This window comes from Tyto alba, unplaced genomic scaffold (assembly GCF_018691265.1).
Source record: "Tyto alba isolate M040663 unplaced genomic scaffold, T.alba_DEE_v4.0 Super-Scaffold_2, whole genome shotgun sequence".
Lineage (NCBI taxonomy): Eukaryota > Metazoa > Chordata > Aves > Strigiformes > Tytonidae > Tyto > Tyto alba.
In genome coordinates, this window is record NW_024881282.1 from 82,444,998 (window position 1) to 82,467,712 (window position 22,715).

Below are 22,715 nucleotides of genomic sequence, written 5' to 3' on the forward strand. Positions count from 1 at the left end.
GTGATTATTCCTGGAGCTGGGATCGGTGGCAGTGAAATATTTTTGATCTATACGTTAGCCAAAGTTTTCTCTCGGATTCAACCAATGAACTCCCGTGCACTGCTGCTGCTTTGCCTAGAGCTTGCTGCTGCTTTTTCAGAGCTGAAGACAGGTTTGCGTGCGAGAAAGATGGGGGGGAAAGGGGATTGGTACTTTTATTTTTTTCTTTTATTGTTATTTAATGTATTTTATTAAATTTATTTTCATTAATTTTAAGTTTTATTTTTAATTAATTTTATTTTTTCCAACTACCTCACTCACTCTCACAAAATATCTTTCCTTTTGGATATCCCCAGACCACCATGGCTACAGCATTTCTCCAAGTGCATGTTAGGATGAAAATAAACCAGTTAAGATGTACTAAATGTCACGTGTCCCAGGACAAATTTCACTCGTTCATTCAAACAGGTTCTATCAGTTCCTCCCAACCCTGTTCTCCCCCACCACACACCTCTCCACAACTTCCCAGGAGGTTTCTTGCCCTGAAAGACAAATTCCACAAAGTATCAGTGGAATTTAGTAGAAATAACATGGGCATTTCTTTCTTGACAGGTAAAAAAAAAAAAAAAAAAAAAAAAAAAAATTTGGAGGCCAGATCTGTAGGTAAAAAGATGAGAAAGAAGGAAAACAGCTGCAAATATTGTCTGTGCAGTTGTTTGGTTGGGGGTCAATTCCTGCCACCCCCGGTCATCCCAGATCCCCCTTTAGACCACTGGTCACAGCTCACAGGAGCTCCCCAACTCCTGAACAAGAGACCGTCCAGTGAAACCAGTCACTTTTCTTGTGAAACATTTCATTTTCGGTGAAAAGCGATGCCAGGGCTGCCTGGCCTGGGGGCACGTGCTGTGTACGCAGGGCGCTGGGTGCACTTCGTCTCCACTCAGCCTCCTGTGGTCAACGCACTTGAAGACCAAAGCACCGCAACTTCAGAGATGAAAGGCATTAAATTCAAGCAAGGCTGGAAAATTATCAAGCTTTTGATGAGCTTGACCTCACCCTGAGCTGAAGTAGCGGGCGAAAAGTCACAAAGGGCTCCTGTATCCCTCCAGTGTTTGTTCCCCCTCGCTGTTTGGTGAAGGGTCTCCAGGCCGCAGTGGAGAGACTCTTCATGTCATCTCGAGCCACTTGGAAAAAAAAAATACCGTGGGGTGATGGATGTGATTTCCAGACACACAAGTGCTCTTGACCTATAGAAACCTTACTGTTGGTTTTACACTTGTTTTTCAGCACTCACATATTTTATTCCTCAGCAGTCGCTGGCTCTGCCCAGATTAAATATTGAGGGTTGCGTAGGGTCTGGCTGGGGCCCGGGAAGCACTGGGATGCTGGAGGGCAGCGAGACCCCTGTGCTGCATACTGGGTATATGCTTGGAGTTACGGCTCGGTAAGACAAACGGACATAACCTTCTTCCAACATCTATTGACTAGTTACCAATAATTAAGAACAAACGCGAAACACAGGCAAAACTTGATGAAAAGCACAAACTGTTACTTGAACATCAATGGCACTGATAAATAGTTCATACATGAGATGAAGATGTCACCTAATGGCACTCAGAAATACAGTCTGCAGTAGTTGGGTTTCATAAGACAAATAAACCCATTTACCTGTTGTTTTGCCAGGGGTTTCACTTGCGTAGCTCGTTTCAAGACTCACATTTCTGGCCAAGGAGGGTAGGTTGTGCTTGTCTCAGCCTCTTTAGGATATAAACTGACAAAAACTCCCTTTCTATTGCTTCCTTCCATACTCATCAGCAGCACCTCCAACACTTGAAGCTTGGCATGAAAGGTATCTCTTGGACTGCTCAGGAGAAGGAAAACCAGATTTATCCCTAGATATCTAGAACAGCACTTTCTGTTATCAAATATTCTGTCAGAGGATAATAGCCGTTATTTTGACCTCCATGATCCAGCAGCCCGTGCCTGAAATCACAGCTGGGCCTTGGTGTTGGCGTGGGACAGCCGTGGCTCCTGTGGGCTGTCCCATGGCCCTGGGACGAGCCAAACACACCTCGAAGAGCACAAAGTGCTCAGGTGTCCATGCTGAGATCAGAACAGGAGAGTTACTCAGCCCAGGCTCTGCTGCAGTATCTCATTTTTTGAATGCTACATGCCTTCTCCACTTAACAGATCTGCATCTCACACCTGGACCACTTGCTTGTGCATCAAAATGCTTCTCTGGGTGACACTTTCAGTCAGTAGGCAGCAATTTTAATTTGATGAGGAAGAACCTGATCGAGCCATTAATGTAACAGACTCACCAGATAGCGTAGCAGATTTAGCAGCTGACTTGGCCAAGCATCTGCTTTCACGGTACAAATGGTTTGATAAATTGTGTCCCTTCCTGTGGACGACAACACTTGTCCAGCACACGGTGTGTCTCGTGGAGCTGAGTCCTCTTTCTCAATAGGAGACACGCTTGGATCATGAGGTGAGAAACGTCCCACGAGAGCTGGTTTGCTTCGCCCGAGAGATGCTGCTCCCCGGCAGCGAGTATCTCAGCAAGACCCCTGCTTGTGCACGTGGTCCCGTCCACGAGCATCGTTCTCTCTGTCGGTGCACAATGCAGCTGAAGTCCTTCAGAGGCTGGGAATGAATAACTCTTTGTAGCAGTAGTCCTCAGGGAAAGTAAGAAACAAGCTAAGATTGAGAAGTTACTGTGAGAGATCATTTATCGGAGGCTGTACAGGAATAACAGCAGCAAGAGGGGTGTGGATGTATCAGGACTCATGGGTCGCTTAGGGGCAAACAGGAATTTCTGCTCTAAGCTGGGATTTCCTCCGTCAGAAGCGGAAAAGGAGGAGAAAGTCTTGGTGTCGGTCAGATGATACTCGTGAACCAACATGGTACAGCAGCGGCAGGGGCTGATGCGATCCCAGGCAAGGAAAATCTACAGGAAAAAAGAATAATTTCTGCTGTGGTACCAGGTACCAGGGAGATCCCGTCTGGAGTCTGTTAGTTGTTTTGGCCACTCAAGCTCAGGAGAGATTGTTTTGTTCTGAAACAGGCATTGGGAGGAGCTCAACAGTGGGGGGATCAGCACAAGGTTCTGTCTTCCAAGGGAAGACTGAAAAGCTTGGCTTAGTTAGCCCTGCAGAAGGGAGGCCAAGAAGGGATACTGGAGTTTTTATGCACAGCATGGGGAGGAATAAATGCTAGAGAGTGAAATAAAATGTTTAAGCTAATGGCTTATGTTGGCACAAGAGCAAGTGGCTATGAAGGATGTAGCTGTAGTATCATGTTCAGACTGGGGGATTTCAGTCAATCAAATGAGAGCAGCTCTAGGACAACCTTTCAGGCAGAGTTGTAGGGAGCAGAAAATCACATTGTTTTAAAGAAGGAGTTTCACTGATTTGTGAAAAATAGTATAAAGTAGGGAAAGGGGATTGGCATTGAGACTTAGATGTCATTTTCAACCCCAGGTCCTTTTTATACAAGTACAAACTCAGGAAAAGATTTAATTTGGCATCAGATCCTGCTCCACCTACAGAAGAGGACACATTTGGTGTGGTCCCTTTCCTGCAGCCAGAGCTCCAGGAGCCATCAAGAGGCTGATAGACATGACTCAGGATTCAGGATCCACTGAGCTGATATTTCAGAGCTCATCGAACTTCTGAAATCTCCCCTGGAAAATGAGACCATGCCCCTAATCCTGACACACGTGGTTAAAGACCTCTCTACCTTAACATTTATGTTTGTACTCAAAATACATGTCTTATCCTCAGAGAAAAGGCTATCAATCTTTTTCATGGATATTCTGTATCTTACTTGGTTGGGCAGTGATGCAAGGTGAGTGTGCAGGGTGTCCACACTCTGTGTCTGCTGATGCTCACTCACGGGACAGATCGCGCGACAAAGCTGTTGGTTTTCTGCCACGTTTCAAAGCTTAGGGGATCCTCTGTTCCCTCTTTACTACCCAATGGAATTGAACAAATGATAAAATGATTTGCCCCATTTGCTTGGCGATTTGTTCTCTTTCTCATACAGACTGGTTTGTTTTTGTTTTTGTTTTTGTTTTTTTTTCAAAAACTGAATCAAGCTGTATTGTCTGAGAATAAAGACAAGCTGCTAATATAAAGTTCAAAACAAGTGCATCCATGACTGCCACAATTTTGATACCTCACAACACTGACTCACTTCTTTCTACAATTTAAAGTAACTATACCAATCTTCAGTGAAAAGTATGGACGCTTTTCAGGTCTGAAATAAAAAATAACCTGTTTTTTAATAGAGAAAATAATATAAAAGGAAATGTTAGACGGTTTAACATTGGAAAAGTCTGTTCTGCTTAGATTGGACACTATTTTCCCTCCCTTGTTCTTGTTTAGTGTGCTTTACATTTATCACAGCTGGCTGCACCTAAGTGTTAGTGCAGTTCCAAGGTTTACATGCTGAGCTTTAGCTCTTCTTTCTCAAAAATAGTCCTGGCATTGCTTCCAAGAAATAGATTTGGTCCATAAATTGCAGAGAGATTTGGAGTCTCTTTAGAACATCAGCACCGTAGACTCGTAAAAAAATATATGCTCTCTCCTGTCTAATATTTTATTTATTCTAAAGGCTATTGTGGTTTTTCCTGTACTCTGGGTGAAGATTTAATTCAGCACATATATGAAAATTTTAATATATCCTAAAGCTAATTATATATCACTGTCATTGATGCTGCTGCCTCCGTAACTCATCAGCTGGCTGTTCAAGTCCCAGGGAGGAGGTCAGTAACTCCTCTGTGCCGGCAATGCTGTCTTTGGCTCTTCACCGACCCAGCTCTCTGATGCTCTGCGTGTCCTTTCAATTGATCGAATGTGCTGGGTTTTCTAATGCATCAATTTATTCTATAACTCTTTGTTAGCACTGGCTTTCTGCTGCAATTTATCTTAGTCACCGCTCCAGCAACGGCAGCCACCGCTCTCCTGTCTGCTTCCCTGCAGTGATTTGAGCTTCCTGACCCAGCCATTAGTGATTACAGCCTGGTAATTGGTTTTTGCACCATTAAGTCAGTCTCCAGCTCCCAGTGCAATGTCCCCTTGGCTATTCTATTTGGCATGTTTTATTTTGAAAGGATGTGATTTTATTTGGAGCTTTCTAACAAAGCTTTCACAACCCAAAATTCCTGGAAGACCCAGGAGCTGTTTTCACCTGTGTTTTTAAGTCCAAAGGGAACCTGATTAACAAACTTCCTTCATTGCAATGAACTTCAGACACATCTCTGTCAAGAAAAAGCTCTGGAAGAGGAAAAAATGGACAAAATATTTACAACACTGAGATCCCTCTCTGTTGTCCCAGAAGAACTGTGTTTGTCTCCCTCTGTGCAAAGGGTCACCCAGATCACTGAGGGGAAAACCAGCTCAAGGACTTCCAGTGTTGTTCCTCCACCACAGAACAAAGGGCATGACTTTTTCCATTTCTTGCCTTTCCATGTGCCAGGGGGACATGCTCTGCTGCGAGGACACGGGGTTTCTGAAGACTGCATGTGAAAAGAGAAGAGAAACCAAAACCTCTATGTTTTGCATTTCCCACGGTAGGTTTAATTAGTAGCTGCCGGTAAGGACCAAGAGATTTTTAAACTGATACCAAGTGGTGTTACAGCTGTATTCAAACTGGAAAAAAAAAAAAAAAAAAAAGGATAAAAAAACCCAGCAAAAATATTTCTAGCATACTCCAGCTGTAATCTAGTGACCTAACCAAAGGTCCTTGCTTGATTCTCTTAGCATATAGCAGCTTTCTTTGAGCCTCTGCCTTGCAGATTTTGAAGAATTCCCTTAATCAAGGATTCACAAATTATTTTAGCATTAATGGAGAACTCCAGTGGCAGTGGGACCCAAGGAGAAGATGCCACACGGGGGAACAAGGCCCTGCTGGAGTGAGCAGCACCAGCACTGCGGGGCTGGGGCTGGAGTGAGCAGCCCACATCCACCAGCTGCCGGGACGTTACGGTCATTGCTTGGGACACGGGGAGGAACACGAGCCCAACGAGGCGGGGGTGAAATCATGGCCTTTTGGCGTTTGCAATCAAGGAGAGGTTTGGGGGAGGCAGTCAGCAGAGGGAGGCATGAGCTCACAGATTCAGCGTGATTCTCAGCCCATGGCATCCTTCCAAGCTGGGAAATACACGCAGCAGGCTTTAAATGGTACTGCAAAACTATTTAATTTTATTTTTTCCACATTTATGTTTAGCTCTTGGAGATCGGATGGGAGGTTGAACCAATGAAGAAGCTAAACCATTCAGAATCAGCGATGTGTTGTCCAAATCATCCATTATAACCTTTACTCTCCTCTGGGTTTTCCAGCAGTTTGAGTTTCATGAGGATTGTGGATTCTTCCTCTTTTACATTATCTTATTTAATATACCACAGAAGCTTTTCCGTCTTCTCCTTTGTTGCTCCAAAATCTCCACTGAAGGAGTCACACCATTTGACAGAAGATTTAGAGAAAAAATATCTTTGGGATATTTTATTTTTGAGAAAAACTATCTTCAAAAATAGAAGTGTTTCATTAAAATAAATGTATGTATGCATATATCATGAAAAATTCCCTTCTGAGCCTCTGATACATGTATAAGCAACTTACCAACATCCAGCTCTTCTTTTGGGTTGGTGGCAGACTTTAAGTGCGGCAGCACCTTTGGGCCTGCTTCAAAACATCCCTTTGAAGAGCAGAGGAAAGATGCTCGAACTGACACCGGTCGTTTCCCTGTTTGGAGCCTGTGCACCGGCTGAATGGCAAAGCCAGCCCTCTCATCTGCTGCATTTGCAAATCAGACAACATCACTTGTCAGCCCAGGGAGGGTGGCAGTAACATCACAGGGAAATCTGGATTGTTGCTGTATTTTCAAGAGGAAAAAAAAATCTACTTTTAATCACAAAAGGACACAGAGCAACTGTACCATCTCCCAATTTTGCAGGTTTTCTATCTTGTCATTTAAGCTTTCCAAAACGGGATGAACAGAAAAGAAAAATCTCCCCCTCCTTGTGCACATGGTCCCCTTGGCACCGCCACGCCCTTGAAAAATGAGGTTTTGTGATGCTCTTTGAGAAGAAGTGAGATGAAATCCCTTCCTCGCCCGCAGCAAGCACGTACACTGTGCCAGGAGAGGTCACCCCACCAGCAGCGAGGGGCTGCGCGACTCCTGCATCTTCCCAACTCACCTCACGGCTACCTGGCAGCCAAGCGCGGCCAGGAAAAGGAGGTTTCCTTCCCAAAACTCGGTGTCCCTGATGCACACGCTCCATTAAACAGTGGTTAGCCATCAGATGACTAAAACACCTGCCCCAAATCCAGACTGCTGCCTCCTGTGCTGAAATGTTTCCTGCTGGCACCGCCAGCCACCATGGGCTTCTTCCTCGCCACGGTCTGTGCAATTCCAAACCTGCAGCAGCTACAGCCTCTGAATTGAAAAGCAAGTAATTTAAATCCTTGTTTGCACAGGGGAGCTGTTATCTTACTAAAAATTTATGGACTTCAGGAGTCTGAGGGCAGAGGGCTCCATCCCACGTGAGAGGTGTGAATGTCTCATCCTGGGGTCTCGATTTCGCACAGCACCAGTCACTGCTTTTATTTGGGTAACCCTGGGCTGAGATCGATGATAACAGTTAGAAACCGTGTTAGTCCTCAGGCAGTAAAATAAAATGTTCCAGAAACAAAACCTCCAAAGAGCCTATTTCTGCGTCTTTCCTATGGCTCGCCCCTGATACTTCAGATCAGCCAAGGTACGTCTGATCAGCTGAGCACAGAGGAAAATACTTTCCAACTCCTTTTTATTTATTGACAGAGTTTCAACATAGCCACTTTGTTAACTTATCCCTAATTAGTCTATTTATTATCCAGTCTAGTATTATTCCCTTTTAAGTACTGGATCATGTTGACCCTCCATCAGTCCTCTGGCACCTCTTCAGTTTTCCAAAGTTTGTTAAGATCCAAAATTAGTGAATTAGAGAGTCCTGAGCTACTGGTCTTAAGACTCCTAGTCTTAAGTGTACATGGCCCTAGACTTCTGAACTAATAGTGTTTATATTTAGCAGGTGATGCTTCACATCCTCCTCAGTTACAGATGGTAAATTATTTCATCTGGTGTAGATGGATCTTACTACTTTGCCCTGATATAGTAAAGTAGGAATGATGAACATTTGTTGTGAATTTTGTCCCATCTGATGGATACAAACAGTAACACTGTGAATAACAGATAAGCTATTCATAAACTAAGATCCCCAATGACATTTTAATGTCTTCTTGCTGTGTGTAGCTTTTGTATTTCTTCTGTTTCTTTGCCTTGCATTCTCAATAATCTGCTCGCAATATACAAACTACCAGTGAACATCTCTTCTAAACACCACTTATGAACTCATCCTTCAGATACATAAATCTTTCTTCTCTATTGAAACATTGCTCTGGTCTGACAAAATATTAATCCAATGACTTTTTAAATAAATCTCTGTCTTTGGAGTTGCAAGTGTAGTGATCTTTCTCACTTGTTGAGACCAAAGTTGTAAGTGCTAGGCTACCAAAGAGATATTTCATGTTTTTAATTAGTGTCTCCTCAAAACAGTGATCCCTTGGTACATAGTCCTCCTTTTAGAAGAGTTGATGGAGTGAAGCAGGGTCCCGCTGGGCTGTGACTCAGGTTCCTTCTGAACAAGATGAAGATGTATCCATCAGGGTTAGAAAAGAAAAGAGGATAGGAAAGAGGCAGATCTGCAGGGCCACCGTACTTTTTCCTCTGGGAGAAACACTACCCAACATGTCCCCGTATTGAGCGTGCCTGGCTCCAGCCCATCTCTCCATGCACAGCATCCTCACACCTATCTCCTAGCACCCACAGCCCACCCGCTGGCTCTTCCCCGCTCACATCCCAGCGTTGGCTATTCCTCAAAAACATCATGTATTTGGCACAAGCATGTCCCCCAGGGCAGCGCAGCGCAGCTGACATCCCCTAGACACCCTGGGCAAAACTGAAGAACCTGCCACGCATCCAGTCCACCTGTTTTTTTTTGCTCCGTCCCCCTTGCAGAACCAAGCAGCTGCTGGCAGCTTATCCACCCAAGCAGGACACCTTCCCCTTGGCTGAGGCGTGTGGGTGCTCTTGCCAGGGCAGGACAAACATCTGCGGCGAGGAGCTGGGACTGCGTCCCACTTCCCCAGCCAGCAAGAGCTGAGCTACTGCCAGCAAGGGAGGATGCTTCTGTGGGTACAAGATTGCTGGCAAAATGCTGATGCATCCTTACACACACTCATCTTCCCCTGAACTTGTGCCCTTTTTCCCTCCCTCCCCCATACTCCTCCTCCTCCTGTTTTCAGGCATTATTTTCCCTTTGTCTCCACGTCCTTAGAGCTGTCACCTGCCCGGGCATCTGCAGGGGCAGCACCACAGAGCTCCTGCTGCGTAGGTGCCTCTGCACAGCATCATCCTCCACACCGCAGCCAAAGCCGCCTGCCTCGGGGAGGCTGGCATGAAGGCATGTGTATGAAAGCATCTGGTTCAGTAACTTATTTGCTTAAGGACTATGCCATCTCACAGAAATAACAAATAATGAGGAAACATACAAACGTTAATGAGCAGGTGATGAGAGATAATAACGGAGGCCAAAGCTTGGCAGGCACTGACTGATGGGCCATTAAAAGAACTACACCAGCCTTGGAGAGGGTCAGCCTTGAGTTTGTAACTGATAAGGAGAAACCATAGTGTGGATATTAAAGGGTATTTGAGGGAGCTTGGGGGACTGCACAAAACTTACTATGGGATGTTTAGGGGAAGGACTGAAGACATAGGAAAGGAAGGATCAGGGTGGGACAAGTATGGGAAGATGGCAAGGAGGGAGGTTGGAGGGGTCAGGTATAGGCTGTTGGGTAGGACATTCACCTGACTGGGCCTTGGCCCTGATATCTGCAGTCTGGCCTGTTTTCTTATTAAATCCCATTCTTAATTACCTTTTCTGTGTCATCTCAGTCTATCCTGTGTGCCAGCCCCTGGAGAAGGGGCCATGGGTGACAGGGACCACAGGTCTGGGTGTCAGCACCAGAGCGATGAGGATGTGCACGCTTATCTGAGGGGTGTCAGTGCCAGTACCCACAGCAACCTGGCTATGTTTATATTTCCTTAGCAAATTAAGTCCCACGTGCATGTAACTTGCTAGCAAATGGCAAGCTGCATTAGCTGGTGAGTAGAAGAATAGACACAAGGTCTGAGCCAGGGCTGGGTAAGGGAGGTGGGGTACAGGCGTGGACATCGGACGGGATTTCCAAGGGAATCATGAGCATGGGGTGCCTGTGAAAGCAAAGAATATGGTAGAGTACTGAGGAAAAAAAGAGCCATAAAAGCACCAACCAGCAAGATACTCTATCCCAGCATTGAGACATATAAATACACTGGCTGAACAGAGTATCCATAGAAATGGTGATGTTTGTGCAAAGTTACATTGAGAGGTTTTTTGGTGCCAACGTGGAACTTTCCTGACAGTAGACATTCAACAGCCACCCTCTCAAATGCTGTTTGAGAGTGTGCTGTGCTTCACACTTCAAGTAAATGCAAAGTCTCAACTGCAACAAGAAAGAAAATGTGTTTTAATAAGTAACTACAACTTGCCAAGAGGTGCTCAGGACAGGCAGGCTACTAAGAAAGCAGCTCCCACAAGTAAATATAAAGTCAGTGGAACTGGGGCAACAGAAGCAAGCCTGCAAAGACCATAAAGCAACTCCAATCAAGCTGGTTTCAGACAGACTTCACTTGTATCAGTCAATGTGAGGAACAGCAGCATCAACAGCTGTTGAGTTAGAAAATTGTCTTTATTAGAGTTTGAAGCCAGTCAATCATTTTCAATACCTTGAAACAAGGGAACCATGTTTGAAAACCAAAATGCTGAGGTTCATCTGTCTTCAGAGCTGGAAAAACAACTAACTGTCCACTCGGGTACCAAAATGAAAACTAAAACACTTATACTGTCTTTGTGGCACTTTGAGCTGCTGTGACTGCAAAGTAATCAAATAACCATAGTATCACTTTCAGACAATACTGTTCCACAATGAATTCAAGTAAAGGCTGAAAACACATAAAGCCAGCCTAGAACACACAAATTCAGCCTTTATTTTCCCAGTGTAACTGGATGAATTCAGAGAGGTTGCACCCTTATCATTTCACACATAGCAGTCAAACGTAAAGCCTGAAAAGTAGGTCTTGGAAAAGTTTGTTTTACCTCCTTTTATGAGCTTCAACAGGCATAAAAGGCATTTATTCTTGTCTTGTATAAAGCCATGAAGTGAATTAGAATTAGTCTAAGTACATCAAACTTGGGCAGCTGGTAAGAACTTGCTAACAGGGACTCCTGGCATCATCCACTTGTTGAACTGCTGCAAATGGTCACTGAAAGCATTACAGTATTCCCTGATAAGAGGAATACCAACAGATAAGAGAAGTAGCCTGGTAAGTATTGTCACAGAATTATTTTTTATTAAGACTCAAATCAGCAAAATAGCCCATATTTTCACTTCTAGGCAATAAAATGATGTGATTTTATCTCTATCTCTTTAAAGTTACTAAAGTTCAGTAGAAGAAGCTTTTGTAGTGGTGTTCAGAAATAAGTTATTTAGCTTGATATGAACTGTTGTGTCACTGTTAAAATGAAGCACAGCTTCCCCAGGCTGATTACTTTCAGTACTTTTTCATAACTTAGTGATCTTAAGACGCGAGTAAGCTAACAGTTCTCAACATGCTTAAAAATGAGGTGACAGACACTGCAGTTACAGATTTCTCAAATAAAATACTGACTCATTAAACTATTTTGACAGCTTTTTTGACTGAAAAAGATACATTCAGCATAACAGTAGCAGAGCAAGACTTGTTAGTACTTAAGCAGCAGCTTCATGCTCAACAAACGCAGCTGAATACCAAAGCCACTTCAGGAAGAACTTTGGCAGGCTGGAGGAGTGGGACCATGTAGGTCTCTTGAAGTTCAACAAGGCCAAGTGCAAGATCCTGCACATGGGTGGGGGCAACCCCGGTATCGATAGAGGCTGGGAGATGAAGGGATTGAAAGCGGCCCTGTGGAGAAGGACTTGGGGGTTCTGGCAGGTGAAAAGCTGGACACGACCCAGCAATGTGCACTCACAGCCCAGAAAGCCAACCGTTATCCTGGGCTGCAGCCAGAGCAGGGGGGGCAGCAGGGCCAGGGAGGGGATTCCCCCCCTCTGCTCCGCTCTGGGGAGACCCCCCTGCAGTGCTGGGGCCAGCTCGGGGGCCCCCAACAGCAGAAGGACCCGGAGCTGCTCGAGCGGGGCCAGAGGAGGCCACGGAGATGCTGGGGGGGCTGGAGCAGCTCCCCTGGGGGGCCGGGCTGAGAGAGTTGGGGGGGTTCAGCCTGGAGAAGAGAAGGCTCCGGGGAGACCTTCGAGCGGCCTCCCAGGGCTTGTAAGAATGATGGAGAGAGACTTTTTATCGGGGTCTGTAGGGACAGGACAACAGGCATCCACTTTAGACTGAAAGAAGGTAGGTTGAGATAGGTAGGTAGGATATAGGGAAGAAATTCTTCCTCGTAAGGGTGGTGAGACCCCGGCCCAGGGTGCCCAGAGCAGCTGTGGCTGCCCCCTCCCTGGAAGGGTTCAAGGCCAGGTTGGACGGGGCTGGGAGCCCCCTGGGCTGGGGGAAGGGGGCCCTGCCCGGGGCAGGGGGGTTGGAACTAGGTGATCTTCAAAGGTCCCTTCTGACTCAAACCATTCTGTGGTTCCAAGAATTAACTCAGGTAAACATCCTTATACTAGATTGTTACCTTGTGATCACAGACAAACTTGAACTCAGGCAAGAACCCCTGTAGCGCTTTCTTTTTAAAGAGAGAAACCCCTTTGGCTAAGGCCACTACACTGCTACAGTCTTTAAAAAAAGAGAGTGGTTTTAAGTAACCATAAGGCTAGCATGAGTTGGAGTGGAATATGGGTACTAACTGGATGTCAAAGTACAATTATAACTGAGACTGTCAATACCAATATAAAACCTGCTGTTTTGCTAATGAAGTGAGCAAAATCCCAAATACAGCACTGGACTGACAAAGGCTATGTCTGTAAACTGGTCCTTAGCACTAATTACAAGGCTTATCTTTCCTTTTCATCCCATTAATCTTTTAAATTTTACAGTGAGATTCAACCTTTTCGCACACTGACAATACTGAAAAATGTGGATAATAAAATCTAGGTAATTCACTCTCAATGTGAGAAGAACCTTCCAACTCATACAAAGTCAGCATTTCAGAAGTGGAACATGAATTCCCATGCCACTTGTCTGAAACCAGAAGAAATCTCTATGGGCTGTATGAAATGCAAGCTCTCTGTTTTAAAACATAATACAAGAGAGAAAACATCCAGCAGTATCGCAAAAACATTGAGGTGTAGTCAGATAAAATGAGGGAAGCCCAGAATATTCTTCTACATTTGTTTCAATTTTTAAAAGTATTTCTTTAAAAGAAGTTAAGCTCTAAAAAGTTACCTGCAGTTTTAATTCCTGTTCTCGAATGCTCAGCTATGTCTTTTCTATAGACTGAGAAAATGGCTGTACCAAACATTCTTACTTATTCTGTGTGTGCTGATAGCAATAATTTCTGTCAATAAATTTGAGTTGGCCATGCAAGACATCTATTTTTGTGAATTTTTTTATGGCTTTTTTCACGTCCACTGGAAGATTCTTTAAAAAGGTTTCTTAAAAAGTACATCCACAGCAACCCAAATAATAATAAAAAAAAATCATAATGAAAATCTGAAGTGAAATTTACTGTGGTGATGCTTTATTTCTTTCATTGCAGTAACTCTCTATCTATATGCCATTAAAACCTTCCTGGAATAAAAAAGCTCCACAGCTGCTTCTGACTACCTTTCAGTCATTTCCCTAACAGAGTTCATACAAATTTAAGCTAAAAATTTCCAAGCGTTCTAAATAAGGTGACTAGATCATCTTCACCTAATGTCAATGAGATCTTCTGAATATTGCACCCATACTACTTCTTTTGACTTGGAGCTGTAAGTCCTCTGTTCCACATCTTGAGTTGACCACCATCTTAGGTTCAAATGAAGGAAGAATATCCATAAACCAGATGGTCAAACGTACACTGGTGATCTGTGCCTAAAACTTAGTTTAGATACCCCTTGGTTTACAGTCCAGAGAAAGGAGATATTAATAACATTTTTTCTGTAACTACCATGAGCACACCTACTGGCTTACATAACAATAATCTGTTCTACTGGTCAAGTATGTAGAGTTTTGGCATCTTAAAGTATTTTACCTAAATACCCGAATGAATGAAGGTGGGTGTGGTACCTCACATTTACCGGGTGTCTCAGAATAGCACACATATGGACAGCTTCTGCAGAGCTGATGTCACAGCAACATGTTCAAAGCAAGTGTTACATCTAGAAAAAATGAATTGTGCCCAGAAGAGCCAACTTCTCTCCATTCAGAACAATGGGTGTCCAAATGACAAAATCAGGTGCAGATGTTGACAATGTGACATTTGAAGTTAGACGAGGTGGATTCTGTCCAGAAATCCCACACATCATCTGCGTAAGTTACCTAACCTTAAGTATTACACAGTGTGGATTTCATGTTCTCCCTCCAGTTTTATAGTCTCTGATCCCACCATATATATAAATCCACTATCTTTTTTTTTTTTTTTCCCCTGTATAAAAAGGCATATGCTACCAAGTCAATTAATACTTCCTCCTCAAGTAATTAATATTTGCACCTAAAAAAAATACTTGGGTGATACCTTACCTATTGCTCAGAACCACGTTTTTGTTGTGATTGTTTCTATCTCAATAACCAGGTTTTAAATCTGCAGCTCAGCACTGGTCCTTGCTCCTTGTTCAGTCTTCCTTCACTAAATTCTTTGCTTGTTATTCTTGCTATTCTCCAAGGGAACTTTAGTTTGCATTTTGGCCTTCCTTTGGCCCTTTCTGGTCTCATAACCCTTAGCTACACCAGGAGACTGTGGCTGACATTACCCAGTGTCAACAAGATTATATTGTTTTGAATAAAGATTGATGCATGTACTTATAATGGACTTTACAAACAGTTAAACCAAATACATGATGCCCATTTACCAGCTTTTTATCTTTATGTCGAAACATTTGTAACTAGGAAAATGAGGGATAATAAGACTTTTGGTTATAGCAGGAAAAAAATGAAATTTCTATGTCTATAGTTCCAGGCTTCTCTTAATTTTCTGTGTTCCCCCTTCTATCCAAGAATGACATTGATACTTAAGGTAAGTCAGATTACACAACTTCATTTACTTACAGATTCTAGCAAACAGATTTATAAAAAAGTGCAAACAAATCAGAACAATAACAAAATTAATACACATAAACTTTCACATTATGGACTTCTTTGTCTTCGCATTCTCTTTGTTTATCATAATAATAGAACGTATTGTCCCTTCTCTGAAGTTTCTTAACAAATCCAGTTTCTGGCCAACACTCTACCTATTAATAGAATAAAAAGGATATACATTCACCTGAACATGCTCACATTATATGATGTATTGTGCATTGTACTGCAAAGAATATACGGCATACTTCCATGAGAAAACTTCATTTGCATATAAATACTACTTTGCTATTAATTTGCTTAACTTTTAGAAAAAGTTGAAGAACAGTATGTCAGAAACCAGTTTTCTGATCTAGTATAAAGAATTATGTGATCAGAAAATTCTAGAAATAAAGATCTAAGAATATCTGATAGAATAATTTAAAAAGTGGACTAGTCAAAGCCTTTAAAATACCTCATTTAGGAATAAAATATTGATGCTATTCAGTTATTCAGTAGCCTCAGAGGCTGAAAGATTCCACTTCTGTAGGACTGACACACACTTAAAGGTTTCTTCAGGATCCTTCTGACCATGAAAAATGTGCTTTTCACTAGCAATTTCATAAAAATAAAGTAAGCTACATGTATCATAGTCTCAAAGACAGCAGGATCGGTCCTCCAGGAAACCAGCACCATCCTGGTGCTCTTCAGTGTTCCACAGTGTGAAGCTGTAAACTAAAGGCTCAAGCACTTGTACATTCAACAGCTTTATGGCTTTAGTAGCTATGTGCAGCTTGAACACGTATGACTACTTCTGATCAAACTGAACCTTAAAAATCAGGTAATAAGGATCTTATTTCTCTTCCAGGCAGGGTTGACAATAGGATGTCAAACTAGAGCATTCTCTAATTGGACAGTCCCAGAAGTGGTAGTTTCATCACTTATCTTAATCCTTTAGGCATATAGCTGAGTTATTTGTATTCTCTGTCTAAACTTAACAGCCTTAATATTCATTCCACCTATGTTATCATTGCATCATTAATAACAGCTTCCCATATGGGAGCATCATATGGAGTAAACAAGACATTTTCAAAATGTGCTAAGTTGAAAGAGAATCACTGCTAGATCCTAGCCTCTGTTTACATCAAGTAAGTTGTGTTCTTTGACTTTTATCGGGGTTTAATTGTCTATGATTATGCCCTGCCATAAATCTTAAACAGACTGATCCTACCACACTAATTACAGGATTTGCTTTCACACAGTTAAAGGAATTTACACCACAGTCTTTACAGTGGTACCAGAGCACACGACAAAATAATAAACTACATCTTATTATGCACATCAACTTTTTGCTACGGTTTGAGTTAACTGGATGAGGAGTGACTTTCTTAGGAACGTTCTGCTCTTTCTTATGTGCACAGGAGGCTAAGACCTTTTAAAAGTGGATTTTTTAATACTATATATGCTGCTATATATATCTGATACTATATATCACTGCTCTGATAAAGATGTCATTTGCTGTATTAATGTCTTGGTTGCTATTTTGAATCTCAAGTAGCCACTGAGTATCTGGCCATTATTCACTAGCTCATTTGATGTGCCACCAACTGTAGTGAGCAGAGGACCAAGTCCGTGATGTTCTCAGTCAATAAAAGCCTGTGTCACAACTCCCTTTACCACAGTTGGCATCAAACATTTCTATTGTGGACAGTTTCAATAGAAGCCAAGTTCTGAGTGTGAATGAAGTCTGATTATGCTACGATGCAATTCGACTGTAAAACTGAAGTTGGTAGCAATGACACAGAAGTGACTCCCTGGACAATGAACAAGTTTCCCATCAGGTCTATTGGCAGAATGGGAGACTCCACAGAGAACTCACTTTGATATATTCCTTTCTTCAAAACTCAGTTATTCTTTTAGAGAGCAGCTACATCTATTCAAATAAATCTATAATGTTTCTAAAGGCATAAGAGAGGGGGAACAGAAACAGGGCTGGGTAGTGTTTCTGTTTCACTTCTGTGAAACAAGTTATTCTGCACAGTTAGTAATAGCTCAAGAATTCAAGTCATACCTGGAAGAAAACAACTGTATTGGAAACTAGACTAAATGAAAGGAAATAGACAGTGCTTAAATTTTTATTTAATTGTTTAACATGAGATAGAAGTTTAAAGTAATAACCCTCGCAGAGTTCTAAATCTTACCATATCAACTTGTTTTACTTGTTTATATTCAACCTCATCTCTGTATCCAGCTTGCTGGAATCTGTATAAGTTCTCTACATCATCTGACCACTTTTTGGCATGATATATAGATTTTGGTTTGATGTCAGCTTTAGCCATGACTCCAGAAACTTCACACTTTTTCCTGAAATTAGATTTTTTTAAAATTAAACAGAGAAGATGGAAGCAAGCGATTTTGTTAGGGACATATAGAAATGGGTAGAACAAAATTTAATAATAAAGGAATTATAGACAGTACAGTATTATCATCCCCTCACAGTCTGAGGTTGAAAAAGAAAAATGTTGTAAGCAGTTGGAATAAAATTAAATGTGCTATTTGATCTCAAACAAACCCAACTCGTCTATACTTCTAAATACACCTCTACACCTCGACCTAAACTACCTAAAATTTATTTGTGTATATTGATGTATTAAAAAAAAAAAATCGGTAATTTTATTTTAATTTCACATCTTCACAGTGGCTATCCCTTTGGGTCAGGCAGTTTTTCAGGTTTTTCTTTCTTCCTGCTGAAAGGACACCAAATTGGGAACCGCAAAAGGAAGAGCTGGGCTGTTACTTAAAAACAGCATATGCTCAGGGTGGAGAGGAGGGGAAGGGAGAAATATACTGCCAGTCACATGGCCACAGTGGAGATGGCAAAGAAGTCTTAGGAAATAAGTTGGATAAGGAGGCAAGGTACAACCCACCAAAATCCATCCTATTCTACTCTTGCCCAATCAAAATCTGCATTGACTGCCACTGACTTCCTCCTCACACAAACCCCATTTGTTCAATCTGCTGAGAAATAGTAAATAAGTTAATCAACTGCTAAACTTGAACAGAGCAGAACTGGGACAAGATGAAACTCAAACTGTAAAAAAAAAAAAAACAACAGAACAAAAAAACAAGGAATAAAAAAAAATATTGTGAAATCAGTGGAAACTCACCAGGGATGGATTTGAACCATATTAAAAAAAAAAAAAAAAAAAAAAAAAGCATTTCTCTTCTACCTTACATCTGAGTTTCACTGCGTTTTCTTTCTTGAGTATATCTTATTCTGCTACTAAACCAGAAATTTATATTGCTTCTGCAAGCAAGACACACAGAACACTATCATGTCTAGCAGATATGATCAGAAATGTGTCCTTTCATAGTTTTGTAATGTCACCAAGCTTCAGCTTCATAATTAGGAAGGTATCTTCAAAGAAGAAGAAGCTTCTGGATTTTATAGTGAGAGGAAAAACACAGTCTCACTCCCTGTGGGTAGTATGCTGCCTCCAAATCCTGTGCACAGAGAAAAATTTCGTTACTTAGCAAGTTCCTGTATCAGCCAAGAGCTTGAAAAGTTGAATGCTGATGTCTTATCAAATGCACAAATGTCCTTAGTTAGAAAGGCAGAAAAGGAGATTAAAAAAAAAAAAAAATCACACCATTGCATACAAATCTTTGGGAAAATTATATCAAGAATTAATGTTTTCATAATTTGTAAATAGCAGAAGTCTGCATCTCTGTCATCTAATTGTATGAGAACCACTAGCATACAAAGAAAGGGCCTTTCATGTCTTACTGCATAGGCTGTAAGATCAATAAAAATATGCACAAGGGCTCTTTTCTGGCAACACTAAACTATTTCTTGCAGTTCAGCACTCCAAACACTCTTTTACCAGGCTCTGCAGCATTTTGTAATTTGACTATTTATTAACAAAAAAAAAAAAAAAGTAATTTTCCCACCCAGTTATGAGGTGTCACATACAAATTAACATGATAAACATACATCCTTATTCTAAATCTTTAGTGTAGCCTTTGAGATTATCTATCTCAACATAATTTTTTTCCTCCCCTGCTGCAAAGGGCTCTTCTGCAGCTATTACAGAATTTTTCACGCCCTGTATATGCTCGTTGACATTTGATGAGAACTGTTGTCAATCTGGGACCTTAGACAGTCAATATCATCAACAATAACATTAGATCTTAATAAATGCTAAACTATAATGAATTTAAGTGCCTTATAATAACTTACATGTTACTAGTGTTAAGTACTTCTTTATAGGATGTACTGAATTCATCTAATGAATGTGCTTCTTCAAGACATCTAGATATGCATGGCACTTCCTGAGTCACCATTAATTCAGATGGCCTGTCCACAGGCGTTTCTGCTCAAAAAATATACATAAAGGTCATATATTTAAAGTGCCAGTTGGCAACTTCAAGTAATAGAAGCACCAACCTCATATTTTTAGGCTGCTATTTAAGCCCTTTAAAAATTGTACTCTGTCTATTGTAGTGCCCCTGAGTTCCAGGAATAGAGCTGGTTTCATTATACAAGAGCATGAGATGAGCTGTACTCCAGACAGCCTGCAATTCAGGGAAGAGACAAAAGACAGCAGAAAGATATGGGCAAATGAAAGAATGCAAGAGAACGGCAAGAAAAGATTCAGCTTAATACTAACAGTTTTCATTTAAAGTGAACTGTTGAACAGTGAAGTGGAATTCTCTAAGACAACGTTTGCCTACTCTTAATTTAGGGGAAATAGTGAGATTCCATATACCTCTATTATGGCCTTAGGAATACATTTTTTTAATGTCAATCATAGCACAATTTCAATGGAACCCTAACTGGCCTGGGCTTGCATATGGTAGTTATATGCTTATACAAGTTGTAAGGGTATGTGGAAGGAGAGTGTCTATTCCTTTAAGGGCATCAGGTCAAGGACCTTTTTCAATGCAGCAAGGGATAATAAGAAAGGGAGGAAGCCATAAAACAAGAACATATGGGGACAGAAATCTGACCAGTAAATTATGAGGTGATAAGATCCAAACCTGGTCAGTCACACTAATTAATGGGAGCATGTGGGAGTGTGAGAATGTTTATTCCAGCAAGGTTATCAGATCAGGCACCTTGTCAACTGGGAAACTAAGGGGAAGAGGAAACCACAAACCAAATATACAGACACAGACCTGACAAAACAAACGTAGAGACCATGACAAGAAAGAAACCTCACCACTCACAGTAATTGATGGCCTGTAGTCAATAAACTACAGGCTCCACTTCCAGGAAGATCAATGTGGACTTTGCCACTGATAAGACTGTAAAGCAAGGGGACCCCAGACTCAGAGGGGTGCAGGAATCAACAGAGCAGTACAAACCCATGAGGGATGTGCAGGAGAAGCAGAGCAGAGAGGGGCAAAGTTGGGAATATATAGGAGTATAAAAGAGACTAGTTGTGTGCAGTACACTTGTCTGGCTGAGCCCTGTGCCTGATCATCACAGTCCGTCCTATCTTCTTATATTGTTTCATTAAATCTTAACTATCTCTCTGTGTAATCTTGCTCTCTATCCCATGTGTGTGTGTGCTGCAAGGACTAAATGTCAGCCGCTGGTGAGACCTCTGTGTGTGAGTGAAAACTGGCGCCAGCTCCTGGACTCAACTCGGGGGGTAGGGGTGCCCCTGGTCTGTGATGTCAGCTGCTGGACCGAGTGGGGATCTTTATCTTCCAGTCACTGGAGCAGGAACAGTATGTGTCCTAAAAAATCAGCTACTGCAGGAGGGCTGGGATGGGTGAGGGGCTCTACGCCAGCAGTTGGAGCAGGACTGTGGGTCACAGCCTGTGTGCCTGGTGCTGGCTGCTAGGGAGGACGGGTGCCTGCATCGGCCCAGTCTGGGTATACGTGGGATACGTATTCAAACTCAGCAGTGTGGTATGTGTTCACCTGATTCGTGTCAATGTGGAGCCATGCTAGGGTTGTATAGTGAAATGTGACCCTTTGTACATGGAATCTTTAACCATCCTGTTTGTTCTTATATAGCTGCAGGCTTAGAGGAAGCAGGATGGTATGTATATAGTTCTTGCTTCTTGCAAAAGCCACCTAACCAGTCTAAACCGGTTTTGTTGCTAACCTCATAGCGTTAAGCAAGAGAAGTTTGTAAAGAGCATGTGCTAAAGAAGATACGCCTATTCATGGTAATCATTTGCACAGGCCCACCTTTTCTCGGCAATAGTTATGAATATGTATTAGCAGAAGGGATATAAACCGAAAACAGGGATTGTACAGTGTACGTCTTGGTCGAGCAGAGACTCCCGGTGCACCCAGCAATGTTTGCTTGCCTCTATTCGTTTAATAAAGTGTAAAACTTAATTGGAGTCCTGTTTGGGTCTGAATCATTTATCACACCAGCAAACTTGAAGCTGGACTAGCTGGTGAGTATGGGGAATCTCAAGTCCAGGCCAGGATATCAAGCAGCCAGAGAGGCCACGCTGGTACAGCATGGTAGGACTTGTGAAAGTGGAGTGCATGAGGGATGAGCGTGTGAGTACGTTTGCTAATGAGCATCAATTTGGACAAGTGGGCAAGTAGGGGATCCATGAACCTGATAAGGGAGCCTGTGATCAGTGCAGGGGTGCTGGGCAGACAGAGGGGCTGTACTGGTGCTCTAGGGATCCACAGATGTGCGTGTGCTTGGGAACCTAGAGAGTGGTGTGTGCATGCCCGCACTGGTGAACTTTTATTGCTATCAGCCAAAGCTGAGGAGAGTCACTTGTCTGTGCTAGGTTTATGCGAGTCCTGCACGTAGGTGCTGTTGAAGGCAATGCGTCACCTGCAGCGCCTGCGTGACCAGCCATGTTGTTACACGTGCTCAGGTTTGTACCAGCTGAGGCTGCAAACGGGAAAGCAGGAGCTGCATCCCCTCAGCCCGGGCAGAGGCCCCAGGTCCCCAGGCAGGATTGGTCCTGGGCTGGAGGAGACAGCCACGCCTCCTAGGTCACTTAACAGAAGCCAGCACACACAGGACCTATTTGTGGTCCTGGAAGAGTCAGTAAGACAGTTCCAGTGACTTCCACACACTACCCGAGCGCTTTTTGTATTTGCCAAGGTGCTCAGGCTGATGTCTAGGCCCGGGCCTGAGTCACCGCTGTGACCATAACCCCACCCTGCTCCCACCCCCACAACCCGGCCCTTAAGACCCACCTCGGTGCGAGGGCCTCAAAGCGGGGCCTCCTCCCAGGCCAGGGGAGCGCGGAGCGGCCGCGGGAGCTCGATGGCGGCGGGGCGCGGGGAGCCAACGGCCGCCGCCAAACCGCGTTGCTAGGCAACCGCCTCCCGCCGCCTCCCTAAGCAGCCGTTCCCGCCTCTCCTGCGCCGCGCGTCTGATAGGCTGGCGGGAGGCGGGGCCCGCCTGGCGAT

The 22,715-nt window shown here is 42.9% G+C and overlaps 1 protein-coding gene across 3 annotated transcripts; it reads right to left on the reverse strand.

The window, feature by feature from the left end:
- Positions 1-15,053: 15,053 nt before the first annotated feature.
- Positions 15,054-22,597, reverse strand: MEIG1 (meiosis/spermiogenesis associated 1). 3 transcript variants are annotated; one of them, XM_032985854.2, is made up of 4 exons: positions 22,500-22,597; positions 19,551-19,683; positions 17,512-17,674; positions 15,054-15,486 (listed from the first exon to the last, which is right to left on the reverse strand). In XM_032985854.2, exons 2-4 carry the CDS (start codon positions 19,652-19,654, stop codon positions 15,358-15,360), a joined length of 396 nt encoding a protein of 131 aa, XP_032841745.1. In that variant the 5' UTR covers positions 19,655-19,683; positions 22,500-22,597; the 3' UTR covers positions 15,054-15,357. The 3 variants fall into 3 exon arrangements, with proteins under 3 accessions (XP_032841745.1, XP_042649323.1, XP_042649324.1); XM_042793389.1 differs by lacking the exon at positions 22,500-22,597 and adding an exon at positions 18,478-18,814 and having other exon boundaries at positions 19,551-19,662; XM_042793390.1 differs by lacking the exon at positions 19,551-19,683.
- Positions 22,598-22,715: the final 118 nt, after the last annotated feature.